Source organism: Patella vulgata, chromosome 4 (genome assembly GCF_932274485.2).
Source record: "Patella vulgata chromosome 4, xgPatVulg1.2, whole genome shotgun sequence".
Taxonomy (NCBI): domain Eukaryota; kingdom Metazoa; phylum Mollusca; class Gastropoda; family Patellidae; genus Patella; species Patella vulgata.
The window spans coordinates 86950411-86972429 of record NC_065882.2 but is presented as its reverse complement, the minus strand read 5'-3'; the positions used below and the strand labels follow the sequence as shown (position 1 = coordinate 86972429).

The 22019-nt window shown below is 37.3% G+C and overlaps 1 protein-coding gene across 1 annotated transcript; it reads right to left on the bottom strand.

Annotated features, from left to right (window-relative positions):
- Positions 1 to 953: 953 nt before the first annotated feature.
- LOC126818206 (dynein axonemal intermediate chain 3) lies at positions 954 to 21516 on the bottom strand. The gene is made up of 23 exons (XM_050545474.2): positions 21370 to 21516; positions 19924 to 20089; positions 19185 to 19262; positions 17365 to 17549; positions 16627 to 16731; positions 15814 to 15969; positions 15343 to 15501; positions 13955 to 14112; positions 12758 to 12869; positions 11952 to 12030; positions 11462 to 11586; positions 11159 to 11329; positions 10546 to 10668; positions 9840 to 9913; positions 8964 to 9096; positions 7603 to 7681; positions 6770 to 6900; positions 6307 to 6370; positions 5445 to 5575; positions 4355 to 4559; positions 3350 to 3441; positions 2631 to 2753; positions 954 to 1966 (listed from the first exon to the last, which is right to left on the bottom strand). The coding sequence occupies exons 1-23, from the start codon at positions 21439 to 21441 to the stop codon at positions 1826 to 1828; spliced, it is 2862 nt and encodes a 953-aa protein (XP_050401431.1). The 5' UTR covers positions 21442 to 21516; the 3' UTR covers positions 954 to 1825.
- Positions 21517 to 22019: the final 503 nt, after the last annotated feature.

The following is a 22019-nucleotide window of genomic DNA, read 5'->3' as shown; positions in this document are numbered from 1 at the left end:
AACGATTTGTGTACCAATGGTAAAATGTTTATATTGTCTTAAATATTGTATATTAGAAGCCTATTATTTCCCCGGTAAGAACACAACATCAATGTTGATTTAAATTGACAAATAATTTGTGTTTTCAATGTCAAGGACTTCGCTACTTTAATTAAGATCATATCAACATTTTGTTTCGATTTATAAATTATTTTGTTTACTCCACTACATCTCGGGGAGATGTTAATTAGGCGAGAGAGCTGCAGGGGTTCAGGGGTTCAAACCCGGGAGAGAGCCGCAGTGACCAGGGGGTCAGGGGTTCAAACCCAGGAGAGAGCTGCAGTGACCAGGGGGTCAGGAGTTCAAACCCGGGAGAGAGCCGCAGTGACAGGGGGTCAGGGGTTCAAACCCGGGAGAGAGCCACAGTGACCAGGAGGTCAGGGGTTCAAACCCGGCAGAGAGCCGCAGTGACCAGGAGGTCAGGGGTTTGATCCAGGTATTGGTTGAGAAAGTTCTCCAGAATTTTCCAGCATGGTTTCCCCTTGTTAGTGTTGCAGGATGGAGGACCTGTCAAGGACAGCTGTCTAGTCATTTGGATGAAAAACCTAAGGTCCCGTGTACACATTGGCGTCCACATAAAAGAATCTTTGACAGTTATAATTTGATATGAGTAGTGTATAGCGCTGCTGTCCGACCAAAATTTCCCTCATAGCATGGTGTATGCCCCATCTTCATTTATTAAATGGATGGACCTAGTTAGATGATGACAAACTGGAAAGGCAGCAACCTTGTGGCAATGACCAGTGGGATTATTCCAGACAGCTTCCCTATAAGAGAGAGAAATGGGGTTGGAAAGTCCACAACTAGGTCATTTTGGGACTAACATATGGCTCTATGGAAATGGGCATACAAAGAAAAGTTTGCCTTACTCACAGAGTCACAGGGGCTCTTGATTCAATATAGAAACCACAACATAATGTATACATGTATTTTATTTAAATATTCATTTTTTTTTTCACATTTTTTTATGTTGAGGAAATAAATAACAAATATTAATAATGTAAATACAATAACAAACATGATAATTACAATATGATCAAACTTAAAATACTTATAGATTGTAATCCACTCTATACAAACTAGGTCATTTCGGGACTAACATATAGGTTGGACAGACGACCCTATTCCTCGTCACGTATAACAAGCAGGGAATTGAAAACATGTCACTTCACTCAATGCCGGAGCATATCTAAATCAAAATCACATGCGTTAAATCTGTCTTCATTAGCCCAGTCGGAGTAAGACGTTGAACCCCATTTCATTTCATTACATGCGTTAAACCGTTGGGCCAACCAACCCCACGGCTACGGTCCTGACAAATATCTCAGGATTATAATTGAACCCTTCTCGAGCTGTTTGGTGGGGTTTAAGGAAGGATGTACCAATATGAACTATATCACCTTTCTGTAATATACTTCAAGGACCTGGGGTAGTCAATATTTACATTTACTAAAATTTAAAGGATTAAAAAAAAAAAATAACCCCAATACATTTTCAGGCAGTAACATAATCAGAGATTTTTTGGTCGATATGTATCAATAAAATCGGACTGAAAAATTTAGAGCTCTCTTATCACTCGTAGGCCGATGATTATTTTTAAAAATATTTTACATAATGTATGGAGGTATTCGGCCATCACAGTATTTTAAAATAAATATATAAAGTAAAGACGGAGGGCGTGGTTTTATTCCTTCAAATAAAAACCAAGCATTATTCTTATTAACTGCCCGATGTGAAATTCTTTTCCGATCAGAGAAATATTATTACTGGAAAATACTTGGCATTGTTAAACTTCAGGTAACGGTTCCGAATCATCCTTTAATCCAAGCTCTCGGAGAAACGAAGATTCCTCGTCTAAATAGGCCTGATATTCTATCTTCTGTTTTATTTCTATTTCTTCGTCAGTTAAAACAACGTTAGGTGCTATCTGAAATATCAATACAACAATAACATCACAGACACATGGTTAAAACAACGTTCGGTGCAATCTGAAATATCAATACAACAATAACATCAGAAACACAGAATTTTGTAGAAATATTACTGACATAAATTTGAATACCTGTACGGTAATTAAATATGAAAAATAACAAGCAGCACCTATTTTTTTTATTACGTACGAATTTGAATATTTTGTTGATGCATGATTTTTAATTGTGGTCTGAAACCGCCTGCTTAAATAACGATAAGAGTTATGTCCCTTTATTTTCAGTAAAAATGTCTGACAAGAAATTTTTTTAGAAATCCCATTACTGTCAGAGAGGTCCATCAGAAGGTTTAACCCAACACTGTAACCCAGGTAACATTTAATCTTGTGTATTTAGCACTAATTTCTTTCGCATTCGTTTAATATCAACACCTTGTTTTAAAAATTTCTAAAAATCATCCCAAATCATCTAATTTGTACTTGTGTCCAGTTTAAAGCTGATCATTCAATTTTGATTATGACAGGGCGTGGCTGCTTGAACAGATTTTACTGTATTATGAAAAGGAGTGGCTGCTTGAACAGATTTTACTGTATTATTATTTGCTTGAATTCCTTTGATTTATATCTGGATGTAAAAAACGAAACCAAAATAGACGAATCTTACTCCGGCTTTACGTTTGGCTTCGGCCTCCAACTCTCTCTTTTCTTTCTCTCTAAAATCCCATCTTTCCACGACAAACGTTCTTCTCTTGATTTCCCGATCAAAATAATTATGTACCCCATTATACTGCAAATAATAACACAATATTAACCAATGAAATGATGTTACAATAAAATAAACCAATGAAATGAAGTTAAAATAAAATAAACCAATGAAATGATGTTACAATAAAATTAACCAATGAAATAATATTACGATAATATTAACCAATGAAATGATGTTATAGTATTAACCAATGAAATGATGTTACAATAAAATAAACTAATGAAAGGATGTTATGATAAAATAAACCAATGAAATGATGTTACAATAAAATTAACCAATGAAATAATATTACGATAAAATTAACCAATGCAATGATATTATTAACCTATGAAATGATATTACAATAAAATTAACCAATGCAACCATTGTGTGTAATGCTAGGAAGTTGAACCCAGGATATTCTAGTCACGAGTCCCCAAATCCCCCAGTTACACAAACATTGGTTTAAAGAGTAAGACGCTGGTTCGTTAACCTGGAGGATTTTGGTTTGCTCCTGGTGTCGACCGAAAAATTTCTTCAGGAATTTCAGGTGTGGTTACCAGAGATACACTACAGAGAACTTAAAACCCCATTTCATTTCATTTCACACATGCAAGGAAAAGTTTATATATTTTTACCTCATTATTTGTTGGGTGACGAAGACTCCAGGGTATTTCTAGTATATGAAGGGTACCAGAGTTATCTCCTACTGCCAGTAACTGTTGTTTCTCTACAATAATACAAAACCTGTCATATAAACACCAACAGCTGCCAGGCAGGATACGCCCACATTTTGCAAGAGATGGATACAGAACAAGCTAAACAAAAAGCGATTTTTTGCTATAATTCAGGACGTTATTATCCGATAAGGGTGAATATCGACAGGTACCAAGAACTTTGGGTTATAAAGATATATTTCAAGTTTCATCAAAATTGAATCAAAATTGTGACTTGTAGAGGGTCCACAACCTTGATGTACCATATATTTACACAATTTGCGTATGAGGGGTGGCCATTTGTCCAGCAGTATTGGTCCCATTTTCACGAAATTTGAATTCAGCCATTATTATTATTATTAGGGCGTAATGGTGATATATTCAAACGTTTTTCAATCAGATAAAAATTGTGACAAGCTAAAAATGTGATTTTTCGTACAATCAAGGATCATAATTCTGGAAGTTACGATGTGATATGCACAAATACCAAAAGGAACCAAGATCTTTGGGTTATAAACATGCATTTCAAGTTTCATCAAACTCAGATCAAAATTGTGGACTCTAGAGGGTCCACAACCTTGATATTTGCGTACGAGGGGTGGCCATTTTGTCTGACAGTTTTGGTCTGATTTTCACGAAATTCCAACTCAACGGTGATATATTCAAACGGTTGGATTGGGAGAGGTGTAGGGGAGGGTTGCAGGGTGCTCGGTTGGGTTGGGAGAGGTGTAGGGGAGGGTATGGAGACCTAAAGGGTGCTCGGTTGGGTTGGGAGAGCTGCACGGTGCTTGGTTGGGTTGGAAGAGATGTAGGGGAGGGTAGGGAGAGCTGCGGGGTGCTCGGTTCGGTTGGAAGAGGTGTAGAGGTGGAGGATAGTTGTGAGTTTTCTAATTTCTAAACATACAGATAACAGTTATTATTACTTACGTGTGACTTGATGAGGATAAAGTGTTGTTATAGCAGCACCAGAGATGCTCTGTGACATGGAGGCTTCGTGAGTTTTATCTAATAAATCCCACACATCAACATTACCGTCAGATTTAGCTATAAAAAACACGCCAGGTCGAGATGGAGACCAGTGACCACCGGTTAGTTTCACAGAATCAGCACACGAATGTAAAATAGGACCAGACTGAAAACAGAAAACACATTTCAAATTTTGTAATCATATTAAATGATAACTTTGTAAATATGGCAAGATCTGCTGAATGACTAAGATAGTGGCTTCCACTTTGATCTTGAGAAAAAAATGAAATTTGGAATTCTATTGTTAATCGTCTTTGTTAAAATAACGATGCGTCATAATTCCCACTAATATGTACTTCGATTAATTAACATTTAATTAAGAAAACAAAATCAAAATAACAACACCAGATAATCTCTCGGCTTGGATTTAAAATAGGCCTATCAATTCCATTTGCCCACAACAAAATGGTGCAGGTAACAGCATAGATCGGTGAGATTTCAATTCAACATATCTTTGTAAATCCTAAATGGAATTGAATCATTGTTAGACCAATAATTAGGGATTCAGCGCTCACAATACTGAACGGAATTGAACCATTGTTGTAATGATATTCGTTTTAGAAATTCATCTTTCACAATATTTATAGTTTGCAAGGGCGATTCCTATTGTACTAAATTAATGTGACATAGATATCACTGATTGTATGTTGAGAGAGAGAGAGAGAGAGAGAGAGCGAAATGCGGTGTAGCCTACACTCTCGACAAACTAGGTCAAATCGGGACTAACATTATGGTTCAATTTTATTTCAATAATTCACTTGCCCGAAGGTGTCTTTAGCAGTGGGAAGAAATCAGGGAACCCGGAGAAAACCCATGAGGTTAGACATGCGACCCTCCTTGTCACATACAGTTCATTCAATGACACAGACCTTATGATACAATGCGCACATGCTAACCATTCGGCCATCCACCCCTCCTGATTGTATGTTGATACAATAAGTTTGATGAAATGTGGAGCAAGAAATAATAATTAATAAAAAACGGTACAAACCGTGACTCCTTCCTTCCATAAAGCCAACGTCCAACCTCCCACAGATAAAACAATATCTTTAAAGAAAGGCGATCGTTGTAGCGTAGTGACAGGACCATCATGTAGGGCATGGTAGTAGTCAGGTTTAGGAGCTGAAACAAAAATCAAATATTACGTACAATATATTTTGTTTTTGTTAGTATGAAGAAATGGGTTTACCACTTAACGTCCATTTAACACAAACTAGTCATTTTGGGACTAATATATCGTTCAATTTTACCTCAATAATTTGATTGCGCGTAGGGTGTTTTAGCAGTGGAGAGAGAGAGAGAAATGGGGTTTAACGTCCACTCGACACAAACTAGGTCATTTCGGGACTAACATATGGTTTAATTTTATTTCAATAATTTGCTCGCGTGTAGGGGTCTTTAGCTGTGGGAGGAAACCGGAGGACCCGGAGAAAACCCATGAGGTTGACCAGACGACCCTACTCCTTGTCACGTTTAGCAGTGGAAGGAGACCGAAGAGATTTGAAAGGCAACCCTACTCCTTGTCATGTAATGTACAAGTGAGAAAACGAAACCTTGCTAGTTGACTCAATGACAGACCTTATGATCTAAAGCGCACACATTAACCCGTTCTTTCCCTCATACATCTGTCTTATTCAGCCTGGTGCAGAACATTAGGACATTAAAATCCATTTTAAAAAATAACATGCATAAAGAAGGACATTGTGTGTGTGTGTAAAAGAAGGACATTGTGTGTGTGTAAAAGCCGGACGATGTGTAAAACAAGGACATTGTGTGTGTAAAACAAGGACACTGTGTGTGTGTAAAACAAGGACACTGTAAAACAAGGCCATTGTGTGTGTTTATATCCTTACTCTGTATTTTTCCTGTATCTTGATCTTTCTGTGGCATCCAATCAACAAACACAACTTCCCCATCCTGTAAAAATAATCAGCATTCATCAAAATTTCATTCTTTTAAAAGTTTTCATCATGGTTCACAATCTGTGTATAACAAGAAACTAATGTCGTGTGATACTAAAACATCACAACTAACCTCGCTATCAACTACCTTGGACCCGTGATATTAAAACATTACAACTAACCTCATTGCCCGACGATATTAAAACATCACAACCAACCTCACTGCTCGACTACCGTGGCCCAGCATTATTAAAACATAACTAACCTCAGTTTCGACTACCATGGCCCCCTGATATTAAAACATTACAACTAACCTCGGTACCGACTACCTTGGTTGACCCCTGATATTAAAACATCACAGCTAACCTTAGTTTCGACTACCAGGGCCCCGCGATATTAAAACATCACAACTTACCTCAGTTCCGACGTAGAAATGTGTTTTGACATCTTGTAACGTTTTCTTTTCTTTTCCTGACGACGGTTTACTGTAGGAGAATCCACCGGACAGATTCGATTCTTTTTCTGTTAAATCTCCACCTTTATTGGCTGTAAAATATACAACATACAGAATGTTGCTGCTTCTACTACATGTATGTGTTGGTCAAGACCAGTGTGCCACAAGATCTTCCTAAGTGTTCCAGGAATATTTGAACGGCACACCAAGAAAATGCGAAAACCATGTGATACCAATTGATTATTCACTGATGTCTACTGGTAAGTTCATGGCTGTGTTTTTCTTTATTTAGTTTGAGTCATTCTATGTGTCTATGACTAGCCTCTGTCTACGGCTGTATGCCATCTGACTTACCATGTTTTTAATTTGCAAAATTCAAATATTTTTCATATATATTTAGTCAGGTGTGCTTCTATTTTTTCATGTGTTGCAAGGCGTGCCGTTGGCAAAAACAGGTAGAGAACCACTGGTCTAGACAGTTTAACAATATATTCCTGTGTGGTTTCCCCTTGTTAGTCGTGCAGGACAGATGACCTGGTCACAAACAGTGTTTAGTCGTTCGGATGGGACGAGAAACCAATTTCTCGTGTACACATTGGCGTGCATGTAAAAGAACTCTTGACAGTTCAAATTCGAAATTGGAGTAGGCTGTAGAGCCACTGACTGTGCAAAATTTCCCTCATAGCACACTTTATGGCATATGCCTGTCTTCTTTAGCCTAGTTGTAGCAGAAAAGTAGGATGTTAAACCCCATTTTATTTCATATATTTAAAATAAACTAAATTTGAACTTACGTTTTCGCCCCTGTTTTTCTTGTATAGTAAATTTGATAGGACTATGATCACCACCAGGCTCTGACTTGTGTAACTGAACCTATAAATAGAATATAACTCATTTAATAATACATTGTCAGTCAAGTATAATAATACATGGATTGTCAGTCAAGTATAATAATACATGGATTGTCAGTCAAGTATAAGACCGATAAACAAATTGATCAGTATTTCATACACAAACGAAAGAGAGAGAGAGAGAAATGGGATTTAACATCCACTCGACACAAACTAGGTCATTTCGGGACTAACATATGGTTTAATTTTATTTCAATAATTTGCTTGCACGTCGGGGTCTTTAGCAGTAGGGGGAAACCAGAGGACCTGGAGAAAACCCACGAGGTTGGACAGGTGACCCTACTCCTTGTCAAGTACAACCCGGGATTCGAAACCACGCCAGTTGACTCCTTGGCAGGAGGCCTTATGCTACAGCGCGCACATGCTAACCATTCGGCCATCCAACCCCCCCATTCACAAACAAATGAAATGGGGTTTAAATGTCCTACTTTTCTACACTGACTGGGTATTCACAACCAAGTTTTACAGCAAAGTTGATAGATTTTATCTTTTGGCATTTCAGAGTAAGTTTATCCAAAACCTCCTACAACAAGCGTTATCTCATCTGATGTTGTTATATCACAATTAACAACCACTGATCGAATAAACCTCATACAACAAGCGTTATCTCATCTGATGTTGTTATATCACAATTAACAACCACTGATCGAATAAACCTCATACAACAAGCGTTATCTCATCTGATGTTGTTATATCACAATTAACAACCACTGATCGAATAAACGTCATACTACAAGCGTTATCTCATCTGATGTTGTTATATCACAATTAACAACCACTGATTGAATAAACCTCCTACTACAAGCGTTATCTCATCTGATGTTGTCATATCAGAATTCAATCTGATTAAAATACACATCTATATTTTGTTTCTTTTTTTTTATTCTTTCGATGGCCTACACTACATAAAGATCTGACCGGTTGTAGTGGGAGATTGCGTCAGGTGTCATACGAGTTTCTTTTGACCCTATGACGTCAGACATTGATTAATCAACCAGCGTTGACGTTTCTAGTGGTTTACCCACAGTTCTGTGCACCTTAAGCCAAAAACTTGCTGCAACAGACCGTTTTATTGGGTAATCCCTCACATCATCCAGATCCTAGTGTAGTAAAGACAAGTAAAACGTAATTTTGAACTATAAAAAAACCAAACGCAATAGGATCTGGGTTTTAATCAGATTGCCATTTTCTATAATTTGTACGATTTATACCTATTAGTAATATTGATACGGAAGGTGACTAACCTTTAAAAGTGGTTTCCACGTTAAGTCAAGATGTCTAAATGTATTGGGGACACCCATTGGATTCTTCGGACCTTTATCATCGTCTTTCGTTTGTAAAACTTTCATCGGTCGGGTGTCCCAGATTAAAACACAACTGAAATACAAATGAAAATTACATTTTTCTCTTGAAAGCAATTTTTTCATCACTGATGAATTCTAAATTTGATGATACAGCAGTCAAAAAAACACTGGGTGTCAGTCAAAAAACATGAGCCCACATTATCTAAGTCATCTACGCAGCTCATAATTTGGTTACATTGTGAATAAAAAAACCACCATCTATATACTGTATATCATCGGTAAATTGACAAGATTCTATGTCATTCTATGAGGGCGACAAAAATATACAATTACACTTTTATGTATGTGTATAAAAAACAGTTTAATTCCAGCACTGTAGATCACAAGACCTGTCATTGAGTCAAATGGTGTGGTTTCCATCTCAAGCTTGTATGTGGTCCAACCTCGGGGGTTTTCTGCAGGTCCTCTGATTTCCTCCCATGGCTAAACATTCCTACATGCAAGCAAATTATTGAAATCAAACTGAACCATGTTAGTATGTAGTCCCAAGATGACCTTGTGTCCAGTAGACGATATCTCTCTACAAACTAGGTCATTTTGGGACTAACATGGTTCAATTTTATTTCATTAATTTACTTGCGCGTAGGGGTCTTTAGCAGGGGGAGGAAACCAGAGAAAACTCGCAAGGTCACATACAACCAGGGAATCAAAACCACGCCAGTTGACTCAATGACAGACCTTGTGATACAGCGCGCACATGCTAACCATTCGACCATCCGATCCCCGAATCTATATAGAAATAATTGTTTAACTTACTGGTCCGCAGCACAAGTCATTATTTGTACACAATGATTATTTCTATTTTCCTTTGGTTCTCCTAATTTATTAATCTGTAAACACAACAAAACTCAAATCATCAACTACCCAAAAACTACCCATTTGTTTCCATAGAAACACAAAAAATATTAAATCTTCGAAAGTTCTAATTAGCAAAAGGCACCACGACTTTAACAGTTTGATGTATGCATAAAGATAAAGCTTCATAAATATATCTTTAAAAGAAAACCAGAATGGAAGGACAGACCAGCCCTCCTTGCTACACCACTGATATGGGCGAAACCATGTCGGGGAGACAGACAGACCAGCCCTCCTTGCTACACCACTGATATGGGCGAAACCACGTCAGGGACAGAGACAGGAATAGGGTTTAACGTCCTCTCGACATGAACTAGGTCATTTCAGGACTAACATAAGGTTCAATTTTATTTCAATAATTTGTTTGCGCATAGGAGTCTTTAGCAGTGGGAGAAAACTGGAGAACCCGGAGAAAACCTACGAAATTGGACGGACGACCCTACTCCTTGTCACGTACAACTGGGGAATCAAAACCCCGCCAGTTGACTCAAGGACAGACCTCATGATACAACGTGCACGTGCTAACCATTCGGCCATCCAGCCCCCCTAACCACGCTGGGAAATCCTGGGTAATCCCCATACCCGTCAGTCTATAAATAGAACTAACCTCCATATGATCTGGTATCCATTGTATATCTGTTATTCTAGCTTTATGACTGTGTTCAATACTAGACACAGCACAATAACGAACTACTGGTGTCTTCAGGGCATTCGGATCTTCAAAACCAGGCTGAAAAATACAAAAACAAGAAATAAATAAGAATTACATAAGAAAATAAGTTTGACCCTGTGAGCAACAATTAGGACCTGTATGGCGTTAACAACAGGCAGTTAAAAACTGATCTAAAGTTCTTTTAACTTGAAATGAAATTGTGTTTAACAACTTACTGTTTAGCACTGACTGGGCTTAAGAAGACAGGCATGAACCATTCAGTGTGCTGTAAGTAGTGTAATAGAAATTTTGCCCAGACAGCGGCACTACAGCCTATGCTTTATTTCAAATTCCAACTGTCAAGGGTTCTTTTACGTGCAAGCCGATGTGTACACAGGACCTCGTTTTCCCAGCCCATCTGAATGACTATATGTTGTCCCTTGCCAGGCCCTCCCATCTCTTCATAGCACACTGTATGGCGTATGCCTGTCTTTATCAGCCCAGTTGGAGCAGAACAGTAGGACGTTAAAACCCCATTTCATTTCATTTCATTTTTTAGAATACTTACTAAAACCATGGTTTTCTTAGTTTTATTTTGACCTCGTTGTTTGAGTCGATCTGCTACTGTCGATATATCCCATAATACTACTTGTCCATTATAGCAACCAGCTACTATGATGTTTGGGTCGCTCGGACACCATTGAAAACTATAAATATCATCTGGTGCTTCTAATAATAACTGAAAGACAAGAAATATATAACAGAATTAACTTATACTGACCTGTGGATGTATCGTATCGTACCTGGGGGTGTATTGTACTGACCTGTGGATGTATCATATTGTACTAAATTGTGGATGTATTGTACTAACCTGTGGATGTATTGGGTCTGCAAAACTCCAGATTAGAATTAAAGATGGATTCATGATAATTTTACTAGCGTTGTCGATTCTTTCATCAAACGATAAACGTTGGGCTACAGCTACTGCCACCACACCTGGTAAATATACAAAACATATAATTTGCTTACTTGCAGTGGAATAAAACTGGAAATAAAATGAAATGGGGTTTAACGTCCTACTGTTCTACTCTGACTGGGCTAATGGAGACAGGCATACGCCATACAGTGTGCTATGAGGGAAATTTTGCCTGGACAGCAGGACTATGACCCAGTCTTATATCGAACCACGCCAGCTGACTCAATGACAGATTTTATGACAGAAGGCACACACACTAACCCTCTGGCCATCCAAAACCCCTGAGAGATAGAGATAAGAGAGAGAAACAGACGTATCTTTAATTGATGGATGCCACTGTATACAGGTGGGGAGGACAGTGACAGTGACAGAGAGAGAGACGTACCTTTAATTGATGGATGCCACTGTATACAGGTGATTCTCTTTTCTTTACTAAACTGTAGATCAGTAAATGATTGATATTCCTGGGGGAAAAAAAATAAATTGTTAAACCAAAAATATTCCTAGTGGAATAAAAACAAACCACTAGACACAAACCAGGTCATTTCGGGACTAACATATGGTACAATTTTAGGAGTCTTTAGCAGTGGGAGGAAACCGGAAGACCCAGAGAAAACCCACAAGGTTGAACAGGTGACCCTACTCCTTGTCACGTACAACCAGGGAACCCAAACCATTCCAGTTGACTCAATGACAGACCTATTGATACAACGCGCACGAGCTAACCATTTAGCCATCCAACCGCCAGTGACCTTTTGAATTTTAGGACACCACTGACAAGGGGAAGCCAGCCGGGAAAATCACAGGGAACTTTCTCAACCAACACAAGGATCGAACCCCAGACCTCAGGATTAGTGAGCCAGCACCTTATTCACTAGGTCACTGCAGCTCGATTACAGGCAAAAGAGCTTGGATAAAATGAAATGAAATGGGGTTTAAGGTCCTACTGTTCTGCTCCGAATGGGCTAATGAAGACGGGAATATGCCATACTGTGTACTAGGAAGGAAATTTTTCCTGGGCAGTGGCACTACGGCCTACTCTTACATTGTATATTGAATTCCAAGTGCCAAGGGATCTTTTACGTGCACACCAATTTGTACACACGATCTCGGTTTTTCGTATCGTCCGACCGACTAGACAGGTGTACGTGTGAGGCCCTGTGATACCTGGTATAACTGATGAGAACTTACTTTAAGATGATTGTCAGCCTTGATACCTAAAGCATTCTCTTCTTCTCCCAGATGTAACCAATCGTTATAAAATACATTCATTATCTCATTCTGTTGTAGAGCCAACTCAAATCTAAAATTATACAACTTTATAAATATTGACCACCCCAGTTCCGTAAAGACAATTAGAGAACCAGGGAATTATGGGAGATTAGATAAGGAATTGAGAGTTCTCGCTATAATAGTTAAAAAATAGATAACGCAAATAGAATATGCTGAAAATTTCAGTCAAATTGCTCCATTCTGAACCAAGATATTAGCTTTTGAATTTTACTATTTAGGCTATATTACAGACTAGCGATGACATCAAGAGTTGATTATGGTCAGGATAAGTTAATTAATGTCTAATTAATAATTTAGATAACATTTCGGGCCTAATGAAAGATCTGAAATAGGCAGATTTAGCTCTTGTATAATGTATGTTTATTACTGGTACATGCCTGAACAAACTGAAATTGTCTGAAACAGTTGTTCCTTTCACTGTCTCAAACTGCTCTAGTCAGTACGATTGGGGGACGGTCTAAATTCTAATGGGTTAATGCCACTACAAAAGGGATTTCATTTAAAAATTCGGCTAACCCCAGATTACTAAGATACATTTTCCTCAGATTATGACCATTTTAAACATTATCCAAATTCAATTTTCCGCATTATCACCTTAGAACTAAAAATTTAACCATATTTTATGTGTTTTAAAGATTCATGGTCTGTAAATTGACTGACATGTAAGTTCTCCAAATGGTCAGTGAATAAATCTCTTACACAGAAATAATCTTTAAACATTTACCACAATCTGATAACAACACAGATCCGGTTTCGTTTCGTTTTTTTATAGTTCAAAATTTTGATTTACTTGTCTTTACTACACTAGGATCTGGATGAGTTGTTATATAACCCACGTTCTGGTTGATTAGCCAATGCAACGGACTGTTACAGCGAGATTTTGGCGGGAGTTGCATGGAACTGTGGGTAACCCACTAGAAACATCGACGCTGATTGGTTAATCAAATATTTGACATCATAGGGTCAGAAGCCACTTGTATGACCTCTGACACGACGTCCCACTACAACTGGTCAGATCTTCATGTAGTAGACGCCATTGAAAGTATAAAAACGAAACAAAATATAGATGTGTATTTGAATGAGATTGAGGTTTACCTTGGAGCAGCGTCATTTAAAAAGTTGTGTAGATTTTTTGAAGTTTCTATCTTCATTTGTTCATCTTCTGTAAAGAGTCGAGGATAATATTGTGTGTTTGCGTTACGAGGATAAGTCCAGTTGGTTTGTGTGCCAGCTACATCAAATTCAGGAATAGCCTGAAAAATAAAATTATCAAACTGAAGTAACAAAATAAGGTTGGTTTTTTTTCAGTCCCATCAGCTATAAAGTCATCCGCTAGACAAAATTCGAGTGATAATGAATCACTTAAATGTCAGAATAAACAGGACGTCAAGAAGAATACAGAAAAAAGCATTATTATTGGCAATGGGGTTGGTGATGACGTCCCATAAAACCACATTACATTCATTCATTGTCATTGGCAGTGATCTGAAATATGTACTAGGATTTGAATCATCAACAAATAAAACGGCACATACTTAAACATACGTTATGCAAGAGCTAAATCTGCCTATTGCAGGTCTTTCTTTAGGTTTGAAATGTTATATAAACTATTAATTAGACATTAATTAACCTATCCAGACCATAATCAACTCTAGATGCCATCGCTAGCCCGAGATCTTTAGTGGATTATGAGATGATTTACTGCATAACTTTCCTTCACGATTTAACGATTAAATGGATAATCGAGACTATGCTGTTTATCGTACTGACTTTAGTAATGATGATCGTGGCTAGGCGGAAATTTCAATCGCTTAGTTCTCAGTTCATAGTGGATCGATTTGAATGAAATTTTCAGCAAATTGCCTTTACATTATCTAATTTTTAACTATTATAGTGATAATTGCCAACTCATTATAATGTATCTTTAAGCTTCGTAAATAAAGCCTGTAAATTTTAACTTAAAGGGGTCTCTATTCTTTGGAACCTTAAAATAGATGAAAATGGGGCTGACCTAAATGCACATATTTCAATATTTTAAAATGTGATATGAATGTATAGTATTATGAGCTAGGTATTTTAAAATTTTATTGCAATTCATAATTAATTATGTTAGGTGAAATACCTGAACTGTCCAAAATCGAACAGCAGTTGTTCCGTGTGCTTAGTCCATTCTACATGTTCTGTATAAAATTATTATTTTGTTGTTTTTGAATTGCCAATTGCCTTGAAGAATATGTTTTTCTATGTTCATTATAAAAGGGGCCTGAAACCACAGAGTGCACGACTCGTGTACTGATTTTAAAATTTTCATTGTGTCTTGAATATTGGATATAAGGATCCTATATTTTCAATATTGATTGAAATGGAATTACGAATAATTACAAAAATATTGAGCTACAGGTTTAGCTCCTTTAAAATGTAGATTTTTACAACAGTTGAAATTTTGAAAAAAATAAATACAAAGAAAATCTGAGTTGCCTTACCTGAGTTCCCTTGTCGAGTTCCATTCTATTCAGATCAAAGTTTCTGTCTTCATAAGATACACATTCCACAAAGCCATCTTTGGCGTCGGCTACATTCCGATCAGTGAAGCTAATTGGTGCTCCAAATTCTGATCGTTTTCTACGGAATGAGATCTTCACCTGTTTAAATTAAAAAAATATCAAAATCAATGAGAGAGAGCGAGTGCGTGAGAGAGATGGGGTTTAATGTCCACCCGGCACAAACTAGGTCATTTTGGGACTAACATATGGTTCAATTTTATTTCAATAATTTGCTTGTGAGTAGGGTTCTTTAGCAGTGGGAGGAAACCGGAGAAAACCCATGAGGTTGGACAGGCAACCCTACTCCTTGTCATGTACAACCGGGGAATGGAATTCAGCGCTAAAATAGCGCATTTCTCTCTCTTCCTCCATTTTATCATAAGAATAGAAATAGGTTTGTATATAGCCTACCCTTTCACGATTATCTTTAACAGTTTCTTCTATCACCTCCACCTCACTACCATACGAGACCCATTCTTTACGTTCAGGTGGAATATATTTATATACAACTGGTTCTGCTTCTTCTTCATCTTCATCTAAACCACCTTCTCTACCTTCTTGTGGTGGCTAAACAAAATAATTTCATTTTTATACTCTTTAAATGACATTTAGTAATTTAACACATTTTAAAACTAAACACAAGAGTTTTATGGAAAATGACAAGAGAATCATTGTAGAAACGTAGCTCTGATTAAAATACAGTTTTACATAGAGAGAAATGGTTAAGTCATGATCACCATGACAACAGTAAACCACATTAACAATGAGGTATTTTAGTTTACATGACCATGTACAAATTATCATTAAAGGTCACCGAAAAAGGTTCATAAATTTTTTAAATAATGCAAGTAATTATGTCCACATATCCTTTCCATAAGTATAACACGAACCCGAATGTCAATATTACCTTCACATTTACGGAAAGTTACGACTACCCACGGAGAATGGCGGAAATTGCTAACGTTGAAATTTACCTGTTGCAGGTAATATTGACGTTCGGGCTCGGGTTATACTTATGGAAAGGATATGTTGACATAATTACTTGATTATTTAAAAAAAAATTGATGCTTTTCCGGTGACCTTTAAGTCCAAGGGCCGTAATTTTTATTGGCTGAACATTAAAATCTCAGTACAAATTTGACATCTCAGCCAATAAATTTTTGTTAGTTTCTGTGAATTAATTCCACTGATATTTAAAAGCCGAGATCCCTCGATGTTACTTACATTCATGAGTTTATCTTTAGCTTCTTCTGTTAAGGCGATGTAGAAATTCTGTCCATATTTAAAATCATAATCATATACAACCAATATCTCATCAGTAGGATAATCCTGGTAAAAAATTAAATAGAGAGATTAACATCAACTCAACACAAACTAGTTCAATTTTATTTCAATAATTCACTTGCATGTAGGGGTCTTTAGGAGAACCCAGAGAAAACCCATGAGGTTGGACAGGCGACCGTACTCTTTGTCACATACAATCGGGGAATCGAAAACATGTTAGTTGACTCAATGACAGACCTTATGATACAACGTGCAAGCGCTAACCATTCCGCCATCCAAACCCCCACACAAACCAAGACATAAGACACCTGCCACAGACTGTCAGATACAAATGGTCACACAACATATATATTATAATAAAACGTTGTCATTATTCGTGTCTGAGACACTCTATGACTGGTTCCGCTTTATTTCCAGGCTTGCCAATGGCTTTCATGAAACCTTTGTTTTACATCCCATCCGACTAAAAAGACACTTTTCCTCTCCAGACTGCCTCATCTTGTACCAATGGGAAACCTGAGGAGCAATCTCAGCTAACACCTGCACCTCCTCACTGATCCACTGTAGCCCCAGTAGTGAGGGGTGTTAAACACAAGGTAAAGTAAGGTAGCTAAAACAACATTATCACTTTTATTGATATAACAAGTTCACATATTTTTTTATAATTAAATGTCTTACCATGATTTCTTTCTTCAATACATGGAAATCACAAACAGCGGCCCGATTCCTCATATCGTCCAATATTTCTTGTTTAGCTAACATTTTAAACGGCATCTCTTGGCTAACATCCTCATCACAACGACAATTAAATATTTCCTGAGTTTTTGATGTCATGAAAAAAGGCACAGCATTTTCAGGTAAACCTACACAAAAAAAACAGAACAATTCATAATTAACAAAATATCATAGGTTTAAGATGTTGCCATGCAACAGTCACAGCGGTTATCGAAGACCAAAGAAATGAAATTAAATGTCCTAATTCTTTTGCACCGACTGGACTAATGAAGACAGTGTACTATTTGCAGGGGGTTGTTATGGCTGAATGGTTAGCATGTACACGTTGTATCTTAAGATCTGTCATTGAGTCAACTGGGGTGGTTTCGATTCCCTGGTTGTACGTGCCAAGAGTAGGGTCGCCTGTCCAATCTCATGGGTTTCCTCCTATTGCTAAAGAACCCTATTGCACAAGCGAATTATTGAAATAAAATTGAACCATATGTTAGTCCCGAAATGACCTAGTTTGTGTCGAGTGGATGTTAAACACCATTTCTCTCTCTCCCCCCCTCTTCCTGGGCAGCTGCATTATAGTCTATTCTAAATTTGAATTGTAATTAATTGAATACCACATTGAGAACTGTATGTCCCAAGACCAAATAATCCTGACATATACATCTGACAAAAACAAAGCCAAACCAATTTAATTTTCAGTTCTTCAGGGTCTTCATAAATCAATAGCCACTTGAATCACATGGAAAACATTTAGATCAAAATTTCAAAACTTCAAAACATGACAATTTTGGAACTTAAAAGTTTTTGAACAATGCAACCAAGTCCTTATGGTTTTTAATTAGTCTTTTTTCCAAAGAAATATGAAGAAGAATTTTAACAGGTTTTCCTGAAGAACAGAGAATCAAATTAATGTGACCTGTGGGATATTTTATGACTAATGACTAATGATGACATGTTGTAGTCTCACTGATAGACCGAGTACTGCTGTAGTCTCACTGATAGACCGAGTACTGCTGTAGTCTCACTGATAGACTGAGTACTGCTATAGTCCCACTGATAGACCGAGTACTGCTGATATCACTGATAGACCGAGTACTGCTGTAGTCCCACTGATAGACCGAGTACTGCTGATATCACTGATAGATCAAGTACTGCTGTAGTCTCACTGATAGACCGAGTACTGCTGTAGTCTCAAGTACTGCTGTAGTCCCACTGATAGACCGAGTACTGCTGTAGTCCCACTGATAGACCGAGTACTGCTGTAGTCCCACTGATAGACCGAGTACTGCTGTAGTCCCACTGATAGACCGAGTACTGCTGTAGTCCCACTGATAGACCGAGTACTGCTGATATCACTGATAGACCGAGTACTGCTGTTGTCCCACTGATAGACCGAGTACTGCTGTTGTCCCACTGATAGACCGAGTACTGCTGTAGTCCCACTGATAGACCGAGTACCGCTGTAGTCCCACTGATAGACCGAGTACTGCTGATATCCGGAATACTCATAGTCATAAATACCCCAATCTGATTAAAACACAGATCCTATTTTCGTTTCGTTTTTTATCCTTCAAAATTTTGTTTTACTTGTCTTTACTACCGGTCTTTTTTTCATGTAGCAGAGACTATCGAAAGTATAAAAAACAAAAGGAAACGTAATGAAATGAAAGGAAACATAGATCTGTTTTATAATCAGATTGTAAATAACCAATATAATCTCTTTCACCGGTAACTTGAAATCTTAAACTAATATTTAAAAAGTCGTTTACCGCCATCTTCTGTTCCATCTGTTGAAGCAGCTACAGGTGTATCGGCTTTCTTTTCTTCAGCTTTACCTTTACCTTTACCTGAAAATATATATCTATACCTGTATCCGAGCTTTCGGAAACTAAAAATAAGCCAACCGCGACGAGGCTAATGTCCCCCTCGCCTAAACAGAAAATAATGATGATTGATGTAGTGACATTATACACCAAGTTTCATCCCTCTCCCTCGGGGAATCAAAGTTATCATGTCCCAAAGCATCGACCAATCAGATTGTTTATTGCTACTATCGCCTTGGCGGAAAATGTCAATTCATAGAACTCAGTCAAGACATTCAAATAATAAACATTCAATCATCTTTCCAATGACCAATTTACAAATGGTAAAAACAAAAGACGATGCTAAGCACCCCTAATTTTGACAAACCCTATATCTGCCCCTGTCTGTCTATGCGCAAAAGTTAAAGAGATTCCAAGATGTCTTCGAGGCCGAGGGGTTGGATGGCTGAATGGTTAGCGAGTGCACGTCGCATCATAAGGTCTGTCATTGAGTCAACATGACAAGGAGTAGGGTCACCTGTCCAACCTCATGGGTTTTCTCTGGGTCCTCCAGTTTCCTCCCACTGAAAAAAAAGGCACCAATGCGTAAGAGAATTATTGAAATAAAATTGAGCCATATGTTAGTCCCAAAATGACCTAGTTTGTGTTGAGTGGATGTTAAATTCCATCTCATGTTAATTATTACCTCTGGGAGTTGGGGTACCTTTCTTGTCGCTCCGTGCACTGACGCCTGGTTTAGGACTTTTTGTAGCACTGTTAGGTTTACTTCTAGTCGGACTTTTACCCTTTGCTGATGGAGTTGACACCTTAGATTTCGCTGAAGCCCTTCCATCTTTACCGTTAGTGGTATCCTTGAAAAAAATAAAGATAAGTTTTTATGTCAGTACTTAGATCAATGAAAATAATTCTCACAATTTTTTTTTAAAAACAAAACAATTAATATATACAATTTAGATCTAAATTAAAATCAGTTCAGAAAAACGAAATTATTTAACATTAGGCCTACTTGTATCATTTGAGAAACTTTCTTCAAGTTTTATTTTACAAGTAGTGTTATTGTTAACAATCACGCCCACCAGCTTCGCTCTACTACTCGGGCAATGCCTGTTGTTGCATATTATTAGGCTACTTCAGATAGGTGACCCACCATAAATAAATATCTCCATATATCTCGACAATTACGCCACAATATTTATATATATGCCAAGCCTCAAATCAGTTTCACACAATTATAGTCACTAAATAAACGATCAAGTTGTACTTAATAAGCTATGACCATTAATCATCTATAAATAATAGACTGAAAACTGGTTCCAAGTGTCGTCCATAACATCCAGACACTTTTGAGTAAAAGATAGGTTACGTGCCCTTGTTTTGAAATTAGTCTCGCTTAACCAGTCTATCGACCATTCTACGTCTGATTGACAGGTCGGGATAATCAAGACTACTTTTTTCCGAAACATAACAGAAAGCTAGAACAAGAAATTGAATTTAGAAATAAAAACGTTAGGTAGCTCAACAATCGTTTTAAGAACCTTGTAAAAGTAAAATGAAACTACTGCTAGTATCATGTTCCTGTCTAATCCGAGTGATTCAGAGATATTATTTGTACTAAACCAAAAGATGCCGCTCTTAACGGTACAGTTAATGATAAAGCGATTTAAAAAATGAAACGAACGTAATTTCTAAATCTGCTGTAATAACCAAGAAGCTTAATTTCACTGCTATTCAAAATCGTCAACAATAATTTTTTTACGGCTGTAATAGTTGAAAGATTTGTAGAGAATTGCACGTGCCATGGCTATTTATAGTACCATACTGTCAGAAAGTTGGTCTCGGCACGGCGAATGTGCACGCTTCAGTGGTAGTCTCGAACTATCAGCTGTGGACTGTATTTCTGTAGAGTACATGGGTCACCCTACTTCAGACTCAGACAAGTAGGCCTACTATATAGGGCATATGCCTGATTTAAAAATAAAACAATTTAACTTCAGAGAGTTTGACGGCTATTTTAGGCTAGTAGTACTAAGTAGTAGTAACGTAAGTATGTGTGTGTACTGAGTACTGTTATGTTTACAAATTTACAAAAAAAAAAAGTTTAGTGGGATTAATCATTATGAAGGTAGAATACCTTTTCTTTTTCATTCTGTAAAGCTGACTCTTTCTCTTTCTCAGATATTCCTTTGCCGTCTCCGTCCGACATTTTGCCTGTTCAAATAATAATGACGATAACAAGGTGTAAAATTTACAGACAACTGGCGGCTGACATGTTTGAAAAGCCCGGATGTATATACAAATCAGTTTCTAAGGAAAACGGAAGTAGCCTCAATCATCCAGTCAAACATCCTGTAAGCCGTGGTTATCCAGCCTTTATGATTTGCAGGTTGCCATAGCAATAACTTTTTTTTCTCAGACATTCTTGAGTTTGGGATTTATACAGAGCATCCCCCCAATAAAAATAACCTCTGAGGTATCTGTTTTATTATACATTAGAGAATATTCTTTATTTTAATACGAACATGTTTGATAGTAAATATTATATAATCTAGCACCAAATAGGCAGAAGAATAAAGAAGATTAAAAAAAACTTGGAAAAAACCCCCCAAAAAAACCCCCAAAAAACAGAAAATAAAAATTGTTCCTGTCCCTATGGCTTTACTGAATTAAAATACTACCGCATTCATGTTTGATGTGACTCCCATTTTTGTGTCTCAATATTTCATTATTGTTGAAGATTTTGTCTTACTCATTGGTTTTAATCTTAAACCCCTAACCCTGAAT